General features: G+C 43.0%; 1 protein-coding gene across 4 annotated transcripts in view; it reads right to left on the reverse strand.

Moving 5' to 3' along the window:
* The window catches only part of TONSL (tonsoku like, DNA repair protein), a 35,366-nt gene that overhangs the window by 3,159 nt on the left and 16,690 nt on the right, over positions 1-15,517 (reverse strand). For 2 of the 4 annotated variants that reach the window (XM_007488792.3, XM_007488793.3), the window contains exons 16-25: positions 15,208-15,358; positions 13,923-14,695; positions 13,444-13,520; positions 12,128-12,284; positions 11,939-12,017; positions 8,741-9,042; positions 7,797-7,968; positions 6,416-6,591; positions 4,130-4,203; positions 2,960-3,093 (exon numbers count right to left, since the gene is read on the reverse strand). In XM_007488792.3, coding sequence (XP_007488854.1) covers positions 2,960-3,093; positions 4,130-4,203; positions 6,416-6,591; positions 7,797-7,968; positions 8,741-9,042; positions 11,939-12,017; positions 12,128-12,284; positions 13,444-13,520; positions 13,923-14,695; positions 15,208-15,358 — 2,095 coding nt within the window. Of the gene's footprint in view, positions 1-2,959; positions 3,094-4,129; positions 4,204-6,415; positions 6,597-7,796; positions 7,969-8,740; positions 9,043-11,938; positions 12,018-12,127; positions 12,285-13,443; positions 13,521-13,922; positions 14,696-15,207; positions 15,359-15,517 lie in introns of those variants that run through there. The other 2 variants (XM_016432041.2, XM_007488794.3) reach the window with 2 other exon arrangements.

Here is a 15,517-nt window from a genome sequence, read left to right on the forward strand (position 1 = left end):
ACAGATTAGTATCCCTTACCTCATCTGATTCTTTTTATTATATTTACCCCAAGACATTTCCCCCCATATTTCCCATTTATAATCAATTATAAATCATCAAAGTAAAAAATAAACTTTCATTGTTTTTCTGGAGGCTCAGATATTTCCATATACAAAGACTAAAAAGAAAGTATGGGACAATAGGATGGATTGTATAGAAATCAGCTAAGAAGGGGTGGAAAGAGTTACACTGGAAAATCAAAGGAAAATTAAACTTAACATTATTCAGCACCTACTATGTGTAAGGTCCAGCTTTTATCTCTATAAAGGCTGAAAGTCAAAGAACAGAAAACAAGAAAGGAGATAGAAGAATACTGATGGCAAATTGGTGTGCACTTATCACTCTTAGCTAGTATATCACTAAGCTCACCACCTGATCACACCAAGCTATGTAATATTAAGTTACTACATTAAGTAACTTAACTAGAAAACTAAGTAAATTAAGTCCAAATTCCCCTGCCTCACAAGATCCTAGAAAATTTGGTGCCCACCCAACCTTCCCAAACCCCAGCTGTTTCCTTTTCCTGGAATGTTTTCCTCCCATTACTTCATTTGTTTTTACTATTTCTATTTACAATTACTATTTCTCTCAAACTCCACTTGGTCACCATTAATAACAACTTTCCTTCAGGGTGGATCATACCACATTACGGGTGCCTTTCTAATGCTTCTGTCACAAAGTTTTCCATCATCTATGTTCTGGCCATTCCTCCACTAGAATACATTCTATATCTCCTCTCAGCATTAGCACAGTGCTTTGCAAGCACAAAAGAGGTGCTTAATACATATGTTCAGTCAGGGCTGAATAGAACCATTTAGAACACTACATAATAGATTCCCATGGTCTGCTGACTGACTTCCAAAGATCTTTCCTTGACTGCACTGACCCTAAAGCAATGAGGTGAGTCCTATTCTAGCCATGATCATGATGGGGATACTGAGGCCTATTCCCCCTCATATCATGTCAGAGTTGGAAATGTTTTTAGAGATGGTCTAACTCAATGAGTCCTAGAGCAGTAATCCTCTTCAATAGAACTGTACGTAGCCATCCAGTCTTTAGGAGATCTTGAGTGCTGAGGAGCCAACACTTCCATAAGTAGTCCACTGCATCCACGGAAAGGTCTAATTGCTAAGACATTTACCCAGAAACCAAGTTTTAATTTGTTGCAATGGACTCCTAAATTCTTTGATATAGTACACCTAGTTCTGTTGTCTTGCAACCAGGCATAAGAAGTCACTATTAATTGGCTTCAATGGAAAAGACCTCTATTACCTGAAGACAGATACAGTGTCCCCTCACTAAACCATCTTTGCTCCAAGCTAAAACCATTCCTACTTACTTTATTGATTTTTTGATAAAAACTCTTTCTTTCTTAGAATTGATATTGTATATAGATTCTAAAGAAGAGTGGCAAGAGGCAATAAGGCTTAAGAAAATTGCCCAGGGTCATACAGGTAGGAAGTATCTGAGGCCAAATTTGAACCCAGTACCACCCATTTCCAAGCCTTGCTTTCTATCCACTGAGCCACCAAACTTCTCTCCTACTTACTTTAATTAATTAATCTACAAAAGGATGCTGTTGAGGATCTCAACCTTCCTGGTTTTTCTACTTTCCAATTTGGTACCCAGAAATAACACCTTTCTTAATTTACTATGATTGTTATGATTGTCTTGTCTTACCTTTTCTGGTGGCCATAGCAGGCTGTTGACTGATTCATACTGGATTTGCAATGAGAACTTTTATTTCAAAACTTCTGTGTAGCCACATTCCCCACATTTTGTTTGTGAAGGTGATTTTTTTAACCCAAGTCCAAGACTTTACATTTGTCCCAATTAAATTCAATATTATTAGACTCAGCCCAATGTCCTGGCCTCTCAACATATTATTAGATCCTGATTCTGTGAACTATGCTAATTATTCCTCCCTGCTTTGAAAAGCAAACACTAAGTTGGATCTTAAACACAGATGTGCAGAATGCAGAGGCATAACAGTCCATTGGCTTACCTTCTTGATCACCTCATTCTTTTTTTTTTAAGTAAAGTCCTGTGGCTGGGATTAGATCAGAGATCTCCAGTTAGCCTCTGATAAATGCCTTGGCTTACATTTACTTTTAATATTTCTTACAACAAAAGCTGCTAATAAGTCAATTAGAAATATTACATGTGGCTAATGAATAGAAATTTGGTGAAACAATGATTACTAAGGTATCTCAAGAATTAATTTCAGTTTCTTAACTGGCAGCATTCCTTTCTCCCACCAGGCTTCAAGGAAGAGTATAATGCCAGGACTTTTTAATGCTATCTGTGGTTGATAAGATCATATCTAAAGACAAAGGAAAAGCTCAGTCAGGAGGCTTACTGATTAAAATAGGGCCTGGACAGCAAATAACTAGTTGAAAAATCCCAAGGAGACAATTTCCCAACATTTGGTTCCTCATCCTAAATCCCTTCTCCTAGGACAGGAAGGGGATGTGGAGGAATTTGTTAAAACAAGGAGCTTAGAAACTTTGATGACCAATTCTCTCAGAATCAAACTCTGGGTACAAATCATTCCCTTTGGGCCAGGCCAAGTGGAAATGCTACTTCCTCTCCACAAAGGTCATAAGAAGGGATGTTAACCCCTACCTTTCAAATTCAATAGAATACCAAGTTCAGAAGGTTATAGAATAAGGATTCAGGTTCCCCAACCTGCCCATGATACCATGTTTCCTTCCTTTGGGTCTTCCCACAGCTCCTAGAACAAGCTTTCTTTAACAGGTGGCATTTCTCTCACTTTTCTGATAGGCTGCATCATATTTCATTCATTCCAAGATGGCATTATATCCATGTTTGGATCCATATGAAAGTTGAGACGTAAATTATGCCAACTAAATTGACTTGGGTTTGGGGGTAAAAAGTCAGGGTGACCCAAATTCTCACCTGCAAGACCAAGGAAGTCAAGGCCAGAATTTCTTTCCTGAAGGGTTGACAGGATCTCTTCCAGGCTGACACGGCTAACTTTAGGATTGGCAGTCAAGTCCAGTGAGATTAATGAGGGGCAGATGGAAAGACATCTAGAAAGATGAGACAAAAGGAAGTGGGGAATAGATCCAGAAGGGAGAGAAGGAAGAAATTGATAGCCAACAACCACTGGCCCTTCATGGTCAACACACTGCTAGGGAATCTTTTTCCACTCAATTCAACAAACATTAAGTTCCTAGTGAGGAGCAACACCCATAAGATAAAAAGATTAAAATAATAGCAGGCAGAAAATACTAGTTTTAGATTAGTGCTTGGAATTCAGGTACAGACAAGGCAAGCTCCATCATACCAAATACATTTATATTTCAGGATTCTAAAGGAAGCTTTCCTTTGTCTCTTCAAGTAACCTCAAAGACAGGTCAGGTAGGAGCCTTCCTTAATACAGACTAGTTAAAGACAGAAGCTACTGGTTCCTAGGAGTAACTGTTGAGTTACAGTCCAAGGGACCAGAAAGAGGAAAGCTTGTCCTAGTCTTTGTCTATATAGCTCCTTGAATTGCCATGCTGTAACTGATGCATTCTGTCATGTGGTCTCAGTAAACAGAAGTGTGTTTATAGGTGTTAATGACTAACAGGACTGTAGACAAAAAACAGAAATGTAAGACTGAAGGGCACCAGGACTCAGGTGAACAGATAAAGGAAGAAGGGGCTTAGGAGCCTAAGCAAAGGGGAGAGAAAAGAAGGAAAACAGTGTTTGGGCTGAAGATGAAAGCAAGATAAATGAAGAAGAGAATTTGGGACAGTCAAGTAAAATAGAGGAGAGAGTGGGCTAGAAATAATTGGAATTACACTTGCGTGGTCAGACAGAAGCATCCAGAGCCATGAAATTCAGCAAGGCTTGACTGGCTCTATGTCTGCCACCCTGGATTAACTATCTTCATGTTTGTGGTCAAGGATTGTTTGTGTTTTCAAGATACCTGGTATGAGAAGTTGTTTGCCTGCTGAGAGGGACATTGTAGGAAGCAAGGGAGTTGGGCTGTATTTTCTGGACTATCCCCTCATCTTGGCTAGTGTAATACTAGCAGAATGTTTGTCCTCGGTATGGTAGAAGCCCTGGATCCCATGTTACCTGGTCAGACTTCTTATGGCTTCATCATTCAGGTAGTTGCCAGACAGGGTCAGATGTGTCAGAGCACAGCCATCCTAGACACAAATAGTAGGAACTCAAGAAGGCACAAATGAAAGGAGAGAAACATCAAAGAGTTTATGACACATGCCCAGAGTCAAAGTCAGATGAAGGCTCTGAGGAAATGAACATCCCTGGACAAAAGGAGTCCAGTCTGCGAGGTTGAAAAACTTGTGCCCCGCGTGTAGCTAGGTGGCTCAGAGGATAGAGAGCCAGATCTGAGATCTGGACAGGGGAGCTTCTGGGTTCAAATCTGGCCTCAGACACTTCCTACCTGTGTCACCCTGGGTAAGTCACTCACCCCCAATTGCCTAGCCCTTAATACATAATATTGACTCTAAGACAAAATGTGAGTAGTTAAAAAAACAACAGACTTATGCCCTATAGAGTCTGAGTGAGCCCATATTCCTGACCACTATCTACCACTGGACGAAGACCTCAGAAATGGACAGGATATGGAACTCCAGGCTCCTCAGGGAAATCCACCTCTGTGGGTAGAGCTGGCCTGTAGGATTCTGAAGGACAACATATCGCCAGGAGCACTTAGAAGTAATAAAACATTATGGAAAAGGAATCAGCACAGTCTGAAATAGCTGGTTTCTATGCCCAAAGGGTGATAAAAGACTGTCCGCCCTATGATCCAGCCATAGCACTGCTGGGCTTGTACCCCAAAGAGATAATAAGGAAAAAGACTTGTACAAGAATATTCATAGCTGCGCTCTTTGTGGTGGCCAAAAATTGGAAAATGAAAGGATGCCCTTCAATTGGGGAATGGCTGAACAAATTGTGGTATATGTTGGTGATGGAATTCTATTGTGCTAAAAGAAATAATAAAGTGGAGGAATTCCATGGAGACTGGAACAACCTCCAGGAAGTGATGCAGAGCGAAAGGAGCAGACCCAGGAGAATATTATACACAGAGACTGACACACTGTGGTACAATAGAATGTAATGGACTTCTCTATTAGTGTCAATGCAATGTCCCTGAACAATCTGCAGGGATCTAGGAGAAAAAACACTATCCACAAGCAGAGGACAAACTGTGGAAGTAAAAACACCAAGGAAAACCAACTGCTAGACTACAGGGGTTGAGGGGATTTGACTGAGGAGAGACTCTAAATGAACACTGGTGCAAACACCAACAACATCGAAATGGGTTCAAATCAAGAATACTTGTGATACCCAGTGGAATCGCACGTCAGCTATGGGATAGGTGGGGATGGGGGGAAGAAAATGATCTTTGTCTCCAATGAATAATGCTTGGAAATGACCAAATAAAATAATGTTTAAAAAATAAAATGAAATGAAATGAAATAACTGATTCAACAAGAATCTCAGCCTTGGAAATCTGGGGGAGCCTATAGAGCTGGAAAATAGAGAAGAGAAGAAAATCTAGGAGGGATTTTAGGTTGAGGGACATATGTATTGATCCCCTTTGAATTTAAGCCTTTCCTCATAGAATCAAATGTTTGTGCTTAGCATAGTGTCTGGCACATAGGAACTTCTTAATAAAATCTTGTTCTCTCCTACCTTTCCTTTGTTTCTAGTTACCCCTCCTCTCAGGAGTGCCAAGACCTCAAGACCTCTTGGGAGAACAGGGAAATCGTAACTGCCCATTTTTGTGTTGAGATCTGACAACATTTTAATATATACAATTCTCCTCAGTATTTTAATTTTCAAGTTGTAGCATCCCATCATTCACAGCCTACAAAAATATGACAGGGGGCAGCTGGGTGGCTCAGTGGATTGAGAGGCAGGCCTAGAGATGGGAGGAACTAGGTTCAAATCTGACTTCAGACGCTTCCCAGCTGTGTGACCCTGGGCAAGTCACTTGACCCCCATTGCCTAGCCCTTACTACTCTTCTTCCTTGGAGCCAATACACAGTATTGACTCCAAGATGGAAGGTAAGGGTTTAAAAAAAAAACAAAAAAAAGACAGACACAAAAAACACTGTCTTTGTTTTTCATAAGGTTTCCAATGCTCACTTTTCAAACTCAGACACAGGGAGTCTTTTTTCTGAATCCTTTTTTCTTTTCTGTCCTAATGACTCAACAAGTCAACAAGCCTTTATGGAGTGAGTACTATGTGACTGGCACTGTCCTAAGTGTTGGGGATACAAGGAAAGGCCTTCATCTCAGAAAAACAAAAGCAAAAGTATCATTATTACTTTGCTAGTTTCTGCCCTGCCTGCTTTCTCCTCCCCTATCCCAAAAGGCTCTACTGCATACCTGAGTCAGGTATCTGATCAGAGGCTCCATGAATCCCAAGCTGTTCTTGTTGACCATCACTGAGCCAAGCTCCAGCCGAGCTAAGACACTATGAGGTAGGATCTGAAGAACCCTAGTGAGGGCTGGGACTCCCATTGTGTTATAGGACAGAGACAATATCTTCAGGTGCTGGGCACCTACGCTTCAAGCAAGACACATTCCAAAAATGGTTAGAAACTACTCAAATCCAAGAAATTGCATTTTATACAAGATGAGGCTCAAAGTCAAGTAGGTAACTAAACTAAGCCTCTCTTCCCACTCCTAAAAGCCACAGTTATTCTTCAAATGGCTCCCCAACCTGTGTCTAACCCTATCCCTCCCTCCCCCTACCCCACCCCAAAATCCCATAGGGAATTCTCAAGGCTCAGAAGAGGTTCTTCCACTTCTAGGCTACCTCCTCTAGGAAGCTGTTCTTGGGAAATCATGTACCACATTCAAAGAACTGTTGATTCTCAAAATTCATCATCATATGCAGTTGTGCCCTGCTTTTAAGCAAACCTGAGCTAGGAAAATGTCATTTCATCCATCCTCACACACAGGGATCTCTTGATCTCCTCTGCAATATTCCTTATCTAAGTTATGTTATCTAGGGAGTGGGGGAAAACACATGGTACAGTCAGCTAAACCACAGGTGTCAATAAAACGTTAACACTATCTATGTCCTATTGAATTTTTATTTACTTTGTTAATTCTTTTCCAATTATACATTAATCTGGCCCAGACTACACTGGGGAGTGCTGCCTGCCATGTGTTTGACACCTCTGGGCTAAACAATGGATCTGTAATCAAAGGACTTAAGTCTGAGACCCAGTTTTGCTATTTGCTACCTGTGTGACCTTCAGCAGTTCACTTGATCCAAGATTGCTTCTTCCTCTGTCAAATGCTGGGTGTGGTCTAGATGATCACTAAAGGCCCTTACAGATCTATATCCAGTGATACTATGTGGTCATACACCCTCTGAGCAAACTGCTCTGGCGATACAGAAGCAACATTTCCTGTCCAAGTAGCCCTCTCTACTTTAGAAAAGCAATAATTACTTAAAAATGTAGCACACAGACTTTGCACTGGCTGCCTCCCTCAAGCCCCAACTTCTTCCATCTGAAGTCTTTCCTGATACTATGACTGCTCATGTCCTCCCTCCCCTCCCTTGTATTTATTCTGCACATACTTATATATGTATTTGTTCTCTTCCTGCTCAGATATAAGCTCCCAGAGTTGGGACTGTTCCTTTTTTGTATTTCTATCCCCAGTGCCACAGCACCTGATGCCTGGCACACAGTAGGAGCTTAGGAAATGCTTGCTGATAGAATGATTCATCTGAGTGTTGGAGCTGCCGGCTCACCCTGCAAGGCACTGTCCATGGTGTGCTGATGGCTCTGTAAGAAGTTGGAACTGAAGCCACATGCCTGCAAGTGCAGAGTGCTGAGAACAGGGCAGGCCTGCAGGAGGGAGGCCAGGGCCTGGGAGCAGCCATCTCCCAAAGGATTCATGCTTAAATTAAGTTCCTCTAGATTCTGCAAAACAAGTGGATAGGAGACAGGAGAGAGAGGAGGTAAGAGAACAACTTTCTTAGGGGGAGGTCCATTGTGAAACATGGGCTTTCCTTTTCTGGCCTAGTGTAGTGGCCAGGACAGTTGGGGTATGGGAGCCAAAAAAGCTTTTCCTGTGAGAACCAAGTCTTCTAAGAGTGGGGGTCATATTTATAGCATTAGACAAAGGTTCTCTTAGGAAGGAGGGCTACACTTCTCGTTTTAAATGAAACACTACATGAAAGCATGTAATGGGTCTTCTGCAGTGGGGCCTATATCTTTCCTAACAAAACTAAAGGGTTTCTAGGAACCGGGAATATGTGTTCCCTCCCTCTTGAGGGTCTTGCCCAGAAAAGGAACCCAAGGTGGTCTTTACTCCATTTTCCAGTAAGTGTTCAAAATGAGCCACTCTATTACAATGACTTCTATTGGTCAAAGAGGCAACATGGCATAGAAGCATGACTTCTGGGTTTGGAGTCAGAAGATCTGAGTTCCAATCTTAGCTTTAATTAACATTCGTTAGCTATGAGCAACACTGAGCATTTCATTTCCCTTCTCTATGCCTCCGTTTCCACATCCGTAATACAGGACAAAAAAATAGGTCCCACAGCTAGGTCACAGGGTTGTCATGCAGAATGTGTGGTTGATACCATAACTGCCTTTCAAAGGTTTTCATCCTAAGATGGAAACACTAACCAGGGCAGAGCAAGATCATAATTCCAACTTTAACTCCCTTCCTCAAATAGAGGAGCCTCACCTGGAAGGTGTTCTGATTTTGGAGGCTAGTAGCAAGTTGGTGTAGGCCATCAGGACCCAGGTGGTTAGATGAGAGATCAAGGAGGGTCAGGCCAGGCATTGTGCTAACAGTGGCCAACAGCTCCACAGCTGTATTGTCCCCAAGCCGATTCCCAACCAGGCGTAGCTCCCGCAGTGAAGTATGCAGCTTCAGGGCACGCAGCAGTGGGGTGAGTTGGGCTGGGTGCAAAGCAAGGGAGCAGACACTGAATGAAGGGCCTGAACCCTGCTGTTCCAGAGCCTGGAGGACAAGCTGGTGCTCAGCTAAGGGAGAAGAGGAAGAGGTTCACATCACCACATCAGGAGTTCACTGGTGAGGGGAAGACAACAAACTCATACTGCTCCTTGGCACTTTCCCTCTCAGCTTATAATAGTCAGTTTGTATTCATTTTTCATAAAATCCCAGGACTACTCTGTAGTTTTTAAGAAATAGATGAACCAGGGTAGGTTATATAAGGCCAAGTACAAGGGGAGTTGGATGCCTCCTATCTTTCTTTTTCCTAAGCACCAACTTTTTCTGCCAGGCCATTAGCATCAAGGTAGGAGTCACTATGGTGTAATGGAAAGAAACTTATAGATGTCATTTCATTTGTAAAATGAGATGGTTAGAATATGTGCCTTCTAAGAACCATCTAACTCTAAATCTGATTCTATAAATCCTTCCAGATATATTCCTCACCTCTAGCTAGGTTCATTTGTTCATAAACAATATCTTCCTTACCTCTCACAATCTGTGCCCCATCATGCAGTCTATCAAAGAATCAAAACTGCAAAATCTTGTAGTTTGAAATAATTTTGTAAGTCATCTAATCTAATCTAGCCCTTAATAGGAAACCCTTTTAAAACATGCCAAAAAAGCAAGAATCTAGCTAATACTCAAAGAATTATGGATATCAGAATTCAGACTTAAGAGGCCATTTAATCTACCCAACCTCTGAATGAGAAATTCCTCTACAATACTGTTTTTCTTCCTTCATTTTCAAAGTAGTTCAATGACACTATGGGATGATATCTTGATTTGCCAGTGAATTGAATTTAAGTGAGGCAGAGCTGTACAAAGTCTTCAGCCTCACTCTCTTCCAGTCACCTGAAGTCCTAAGTCATGTGAGACCTAAGAAAGGAGTCATGTTGGGAGCCCCCTTGAAAATAGGTCCCTTTTTGCTAGTATCAGGAAAGGGAGCTCAAACTAACACTCCAGGAATAACAGCCAACAGAGACCTGAATCTAGTCTAGGAAAATTATCCAAAGGGATTTGGATGACCTGGTAGTAACTGAAGTATATGGGGTGACCTCTGCCCATTTGGTTAAAGGGATATTTCATGTTTTCCTTTCACTCCTTTCCACAAGAAATCTCTCTCTGAAATAAACAGAATCAAGAGAACATTGTACACTGAAAGTGAAACATTGTGGAACTGTCTAATGTAATGGACTTTACTACTAGCAGCAATACAATAATCCGGGACATTCCTAAAGGACTTATGAGAAAGAATGCTATCCACATTAAAAGAACTATGGGAGTAGAAACACAAAAGAAAAACATTACTTATTTATTTATATGGATATATGATTTGGGGTTTCAGCGCTATGGTAAAAATGAATAACGTGGAAATGGGTATCAAGTGTTAGCATTTGTACAACCCAGTGGAATTGCTTATTGGCTGTGGGAGGGGGGATGGGAAGAGGAGAGGGAAAGAACTAGAATCATAGAAACATGGAAAAATCTTCTTCAAAAAAATTAAAAAGAAATAAAAAAAGCAATCTCTCTCATTTCCATGAGAAATGCCTTCTCTGCTCAAAACTACTCCTTCACTGCCTATTCTATGAATTGCTTGGCCTGGTATTTAAGATCTCCTATATTCTGGCCCTACCCTACCTTTCTAGCTTCATTCATTATTATTCTTCCCCATGCCTTCCTTGCCCCCATTCCAATCATGTTGGTTTCTAATATACAATAACCACTCTTCCAAGCCTACAGAAGCTTCACCTCCCTCACTTTTGCTTCTACACCCCTTTGTATGGGTTACCTTTTCTCATTAGAATGTAAACTGCTCAAGGGCAGATACTGTCATTTGGCCTATGTCTGTATTCTCAGGATTTAGCACAATGCTTAGTGACTTGATTTGTTGGTTTGCTGCTCACCACCTACCACCCTCTCATCTACACAAATTCCTACCAAGGTCCACCTCCTAAAGGAAGTCTTTGGTTCCTATGACTGTCCCCCCCTTCCCCACAGTGCACATATGCTTGCACACCCCTCTACACATGGACATGTACTTATATGCACACACATGTTCCTCTCTGAACATTTGCTACATTTAAGAGTTGGCACTGTACCACTGAGCCATTGGTTTTATCTTTTGCTGTTCTGACTCTGAAGAGTCTTCTCTTCCCAGCTAGACTGTGAGGTCCCTGAGAGGTTATGGCTTTCCCTTCTCTGTCCCCATCCCAGCCCTGACACAGAGTTTGCAACAAAATATACAACAGGTTCGGTAGAAGAGTGCTGGGCCTAGTGTTAGGACCCACATGAGGATCCCAGCTCCCACTCTACTACCTTGTGATATGGCAAACCATTTCTTTTCTCTGAGACTGTTTTCCTCAGTTCTATTAGGAGGGGGCTCAAATCATCTTTCAAATTCTTTCCAGTTCTAAATGGAAACTAATTTAATTTGTTGTCTGAGTGATCCCCATACCTCCTTTCCACACTCCCTTCTCCATCCCTCCCTCCTACTAAGGGACCTAGGGATTCTAGGGAGTAAATAGCCTAGGGCCTGAATCTTTGCCTCATCTCAGGAATCAGACAGAAGTGGTACCTCTTCACACCCTAGAGCTGACTTCCCTCCTCTGAACAGAAGCCAGGGATCTCCATGAAGGAGACAGGGGAAGAAGGGAAGTCTGCAAAATATCATTAAAGTGATAATAGATAACTAGAGCCCAAGCAATAGGCAACCCTTGAACCTCCATCCCAGGGACAAGAGCCTTTGCTCCTGCCCCATCTTCCATAGATTGGTGAGGCTCCCTACATAGCTCACATTGGCTAATTTTCTATCACCTTCCTCATTCCCACCCCCCAGTAGTGGAGGGAGCTGAAGGGACTCCATCATCTCTGCCATTAAACAAAAGTACCAGGTATCCCTGGCTTGGCTTCCTGCAGTCTCCTTACCTTCCCTCAGGCTTTGACAAGCCTTGCGGTATCGATCAGTCAAGGGTGGGAGGTCCCAGGAGACCACTTCAGCCAGTACCTGAAACAGAAGTCCGTGGTCAAGGAAAGCTTCTTCCAGGTCTATGTGTAAGATGAAAGGAATGTTCCAAGTTCTTTGAGTAGTAGGCAAGCTTTTCCAAGCTCTCTCACCTCCTCATTGCTCTGCAGCACATCAGTGATGAGATCCTCAGGAGCTAGCAGGGCTCCCTCCTTTTTCAAGGTGAGCCGAGGCAGCAGCCCACATGTCTGGTAATATCGCTGAGACGCCTGCTCTGCCAGCCATGACACAGGATGTCCTTTACTGCCACTGTGGAATAACAGATAAGCAATCTATGCACTCACTGACTCTTTTCTACCCAGGATCCACTCTCCCCTCTGAAGTGGGAAGAGTAGAAATCCTTTCCTAAGGGATCTTCAGAAACAAATCCACTGGGGGCAGCTGTATTGAGAACCAGGCCTAGAGATGGGAGGTCCTACATTCAAATCTCAGATACTTCCCAGTTGTGTAACCCTGAGCAAGTTACTTGACCCCCATTGCCTAGCCCTTACCACCCTTCTGCCTTGGAGCTAATACACAGTATTGACTCCAAGACGGAAGGAAAGGGTTTAAAAAAAAAAGAAAGAAACAAATCCATTGATGCATATATTCAAAACTCAAACTCAACTTGGATCACTCTTTATTCTATGATCCCTTGGCACTTAGCAGATCCTACACCTCAATATTATGCTAATATTCACATATAGGAACTAAAAGTGATCCCCTCATACTAGGCTGTTTCCCTCCCCCAAAACAAAAGGGCAATCCTGGCAGTTTATAGAATGAGGTTCAATTGGGAGTAAGATTTGGGTTTAGTCACACATAATGTTAGCCAAGTCACTTCATCTTTATCACCCTAGGCCTAAAAAGAGGGAATTGATCTTGCATTTAGCTCCAGGGGACACTTCCCTTCATGTTCTGTCTTCTGTTTTGGCTCCTTCCTTTTTTCAGTGATTCTCAACTGCCAAACTCCTCAGCCTGGCACTTGATCCCCTTTCATAATCTAGACCTACCCTACCCTAGTCAACCATAGTTCCGATATCTTAAGGAAAACCGATCTGCTGAAGCTGGGATGTCTTCTTCATATTGTCTCCACATCAGGTTCACTCCAGCTCAATCTCATTTACAGTTCTACCATTCTTTAATGCTATCTTGTATCCTGCCTCTTCCAAAACTACTCTCCCCTCAAACTCTCTTCCTTCTTTAAGCCTCTCAGCATTAGGTGCTCCCTTCATTTCTGTACTAGGTTTTAGTTACTGACACTATTCTCTCCTTCATACATATCTTCAAGGACCAATTCTGTAACTCCTTCTGGTTTCTCCAAATCCCTCGAATGACCTGAGCACAGAGTAGTTGCATAGCAAATATTTGAACTAAACAGTGAATGAAAATAATTTAAGGAAAGAAGGCAAGAGGGCTGGCTCCTTACCTGTGAGGAACTGGAATAAGGAAGATATTATCCTGTACTCGAACCCGGACTCGGATGGGTGGGGGTCCAGCTGAACACTGTAGGAATGAGGATAAGGAAAAAAAGGAGGAGAAATGAGGTTCCTAATTGTTTAACACCTCCCAAGTCTTCCCCGAGGAAAGGATCCTGGTATTCCCAAAGATAGAGCCTCAGAGCAAGCACATACCGTCAGGGCAGTACCTTATTTGGCCTTTACTAGAACAATATCCCTTTTATAATACTCCTAGGGAAAAGTCATCCAGCTTCTGCATGAAAACCACCAGTGATACAAAGCTAACTCCCAGGGTGACCCATTTTACTTTTGAATAGCTCTAATTCTTAGGGAGATTTTACTCAATATCTCCTGGTATAATGTTTGTACTGTCTACTCCTAAGGTCAGGAGCCACATGGTTAGGAACATATACCCCAATCTCTCCCCAAGAACTTCTGGCTTACTTACTGGCAGGTATCCTGGTGAGGGGCTTTCTCCACTGGCACCTGAAACCCTGGAGTTGGAGGTATTTTCTCCTGTCAAGTTACTGCTCCCACTGGTTCTGCCTAGCACTGTCCTATCCACAATATGAGTGAGTCGACTCTGTCTGGAACGGGACTTAGAACTTGTACAGGTTCCACTATTACTATCTGGCCCAGAAGTACAATCTGACCCACTGTCTGGGAAACAGTGGCTCCTCTTGCGACGGACACAGTGGGAATCCATATCCTCTTCCAGCCAGTCTCCATCCAGATACTCTTCCTCCGGAATGAGGGCTGCCTGGGCTATAGATGTCTCACTTGGCCCTTTTGTTATAGCCTTGAACAGGTGCTGGGCACTGCCCACGCCACGGATAGCTGCCTGGTACACGGCCCGGCTGGCAGATGCCACATCTGAGTCTATGTTCTCAGTGGGGTGCAATGTTGCTCCTTCTGCCCGCTGTTCCATGTTGAGAAGTCTTGGCCTCTTCTTAAATGGCTGGAATGGAACAGTATCAACGTCCTCTTCAGAGCTACTGGCCCCATCTCCAGCCTGATAACTTTGTGGCCTGCTGAAACCCAGTCCTCCCAGTTCTGGGGAAGTCAAGGGCTTGTTAAAGGACCTGTTCTGGGCAAAGGGATGCTGGGCTTTTGATGTGGCCAGGAAATGGGAAGACCGAATGGGGCTGGAAGTGGGGGAGGTCTCTGGGTCAAAGAGAGGATTGGTCTGGATGGTTTGTGGGGTATGAGAGCCTTGAGATGCTGGAGGAAGGAAGAAAAACAGTTGTCAGAAGTCAAAGCTGACCTCCCACATAACCTAGCCCACAGACCTACTAAAGGTATAGGAATAGAGAATGGATTTATGATCTCATTGCTAAAGGGAATTCTAAGATGAGGAAAATTTATCTGCAAATGTAGGTTGGCATCTTCTCAGTAATCCATAATCTTAAAGAACTGCTTAGAACACTGAGAGGCTAAGTGACTTGCCCAGGGATGCACAGATTGTAGGTGTCAGCTAGGGAAGTTAGGTCTTTATGGCCCTGAGGCCAGCTCTCTATCCATTACAATTCAAATATCAAGCATACCCTATTTAGGGACCCTGTTGTCTCTGGGTCTAGCTATGACCAAGGTGGTAAAGCTTCCCATTCCAGAGGACAGTCCTCACTCTTTCCAAAAAAAGCATCCCTAGCCCCCTGGACCTGAGTTGAGTGTGCTGAAATGAGAGGCAGAGAGAACCCCATGGAAATCTGTTAGAAAATGGCTGCCCTGCTCACCTGGGACCACTGATGTAGTTTGGTGCAGTTTTCTCACAGCTGTTTGCAGCAGCAATTTTTCCATGTCTTGAGCTTTCTGACGTGTTTCCTGATCCAGGTCCTTGCTATAGAGTTTCACCCACTGCCGAAGGGTCTCTCGGGGATTGTGACCCTATTGAGGTGATAAAAACCAACAGTTCTTTGCCTTGAAAATCATAGCTATTCTAACCCTGGGGTCCCAAAGAAGAGCTCTCAGTTCCTTCTCTTCAACTTTTTGCCACAGGTGCCCTGACCTCCAAATCCCAGGTGACCTTTCCATCTATACTCTAGA

This window comes from Monodelphis domestica, chromosome 3 (genome assembly GCF_027887165.1).
Source record: "Monodelphis domestica isolate mMonDom1 chromosome 3, mMonDom1.pri, whole genome shotgun sequence".
Classification (NCBI taxonomy): Eukaryota; Metazoa; Chordata; class Mammalia; order Didelphimorphia; family Didelphidae; genus Monodelphis; species Monodelphis domestica.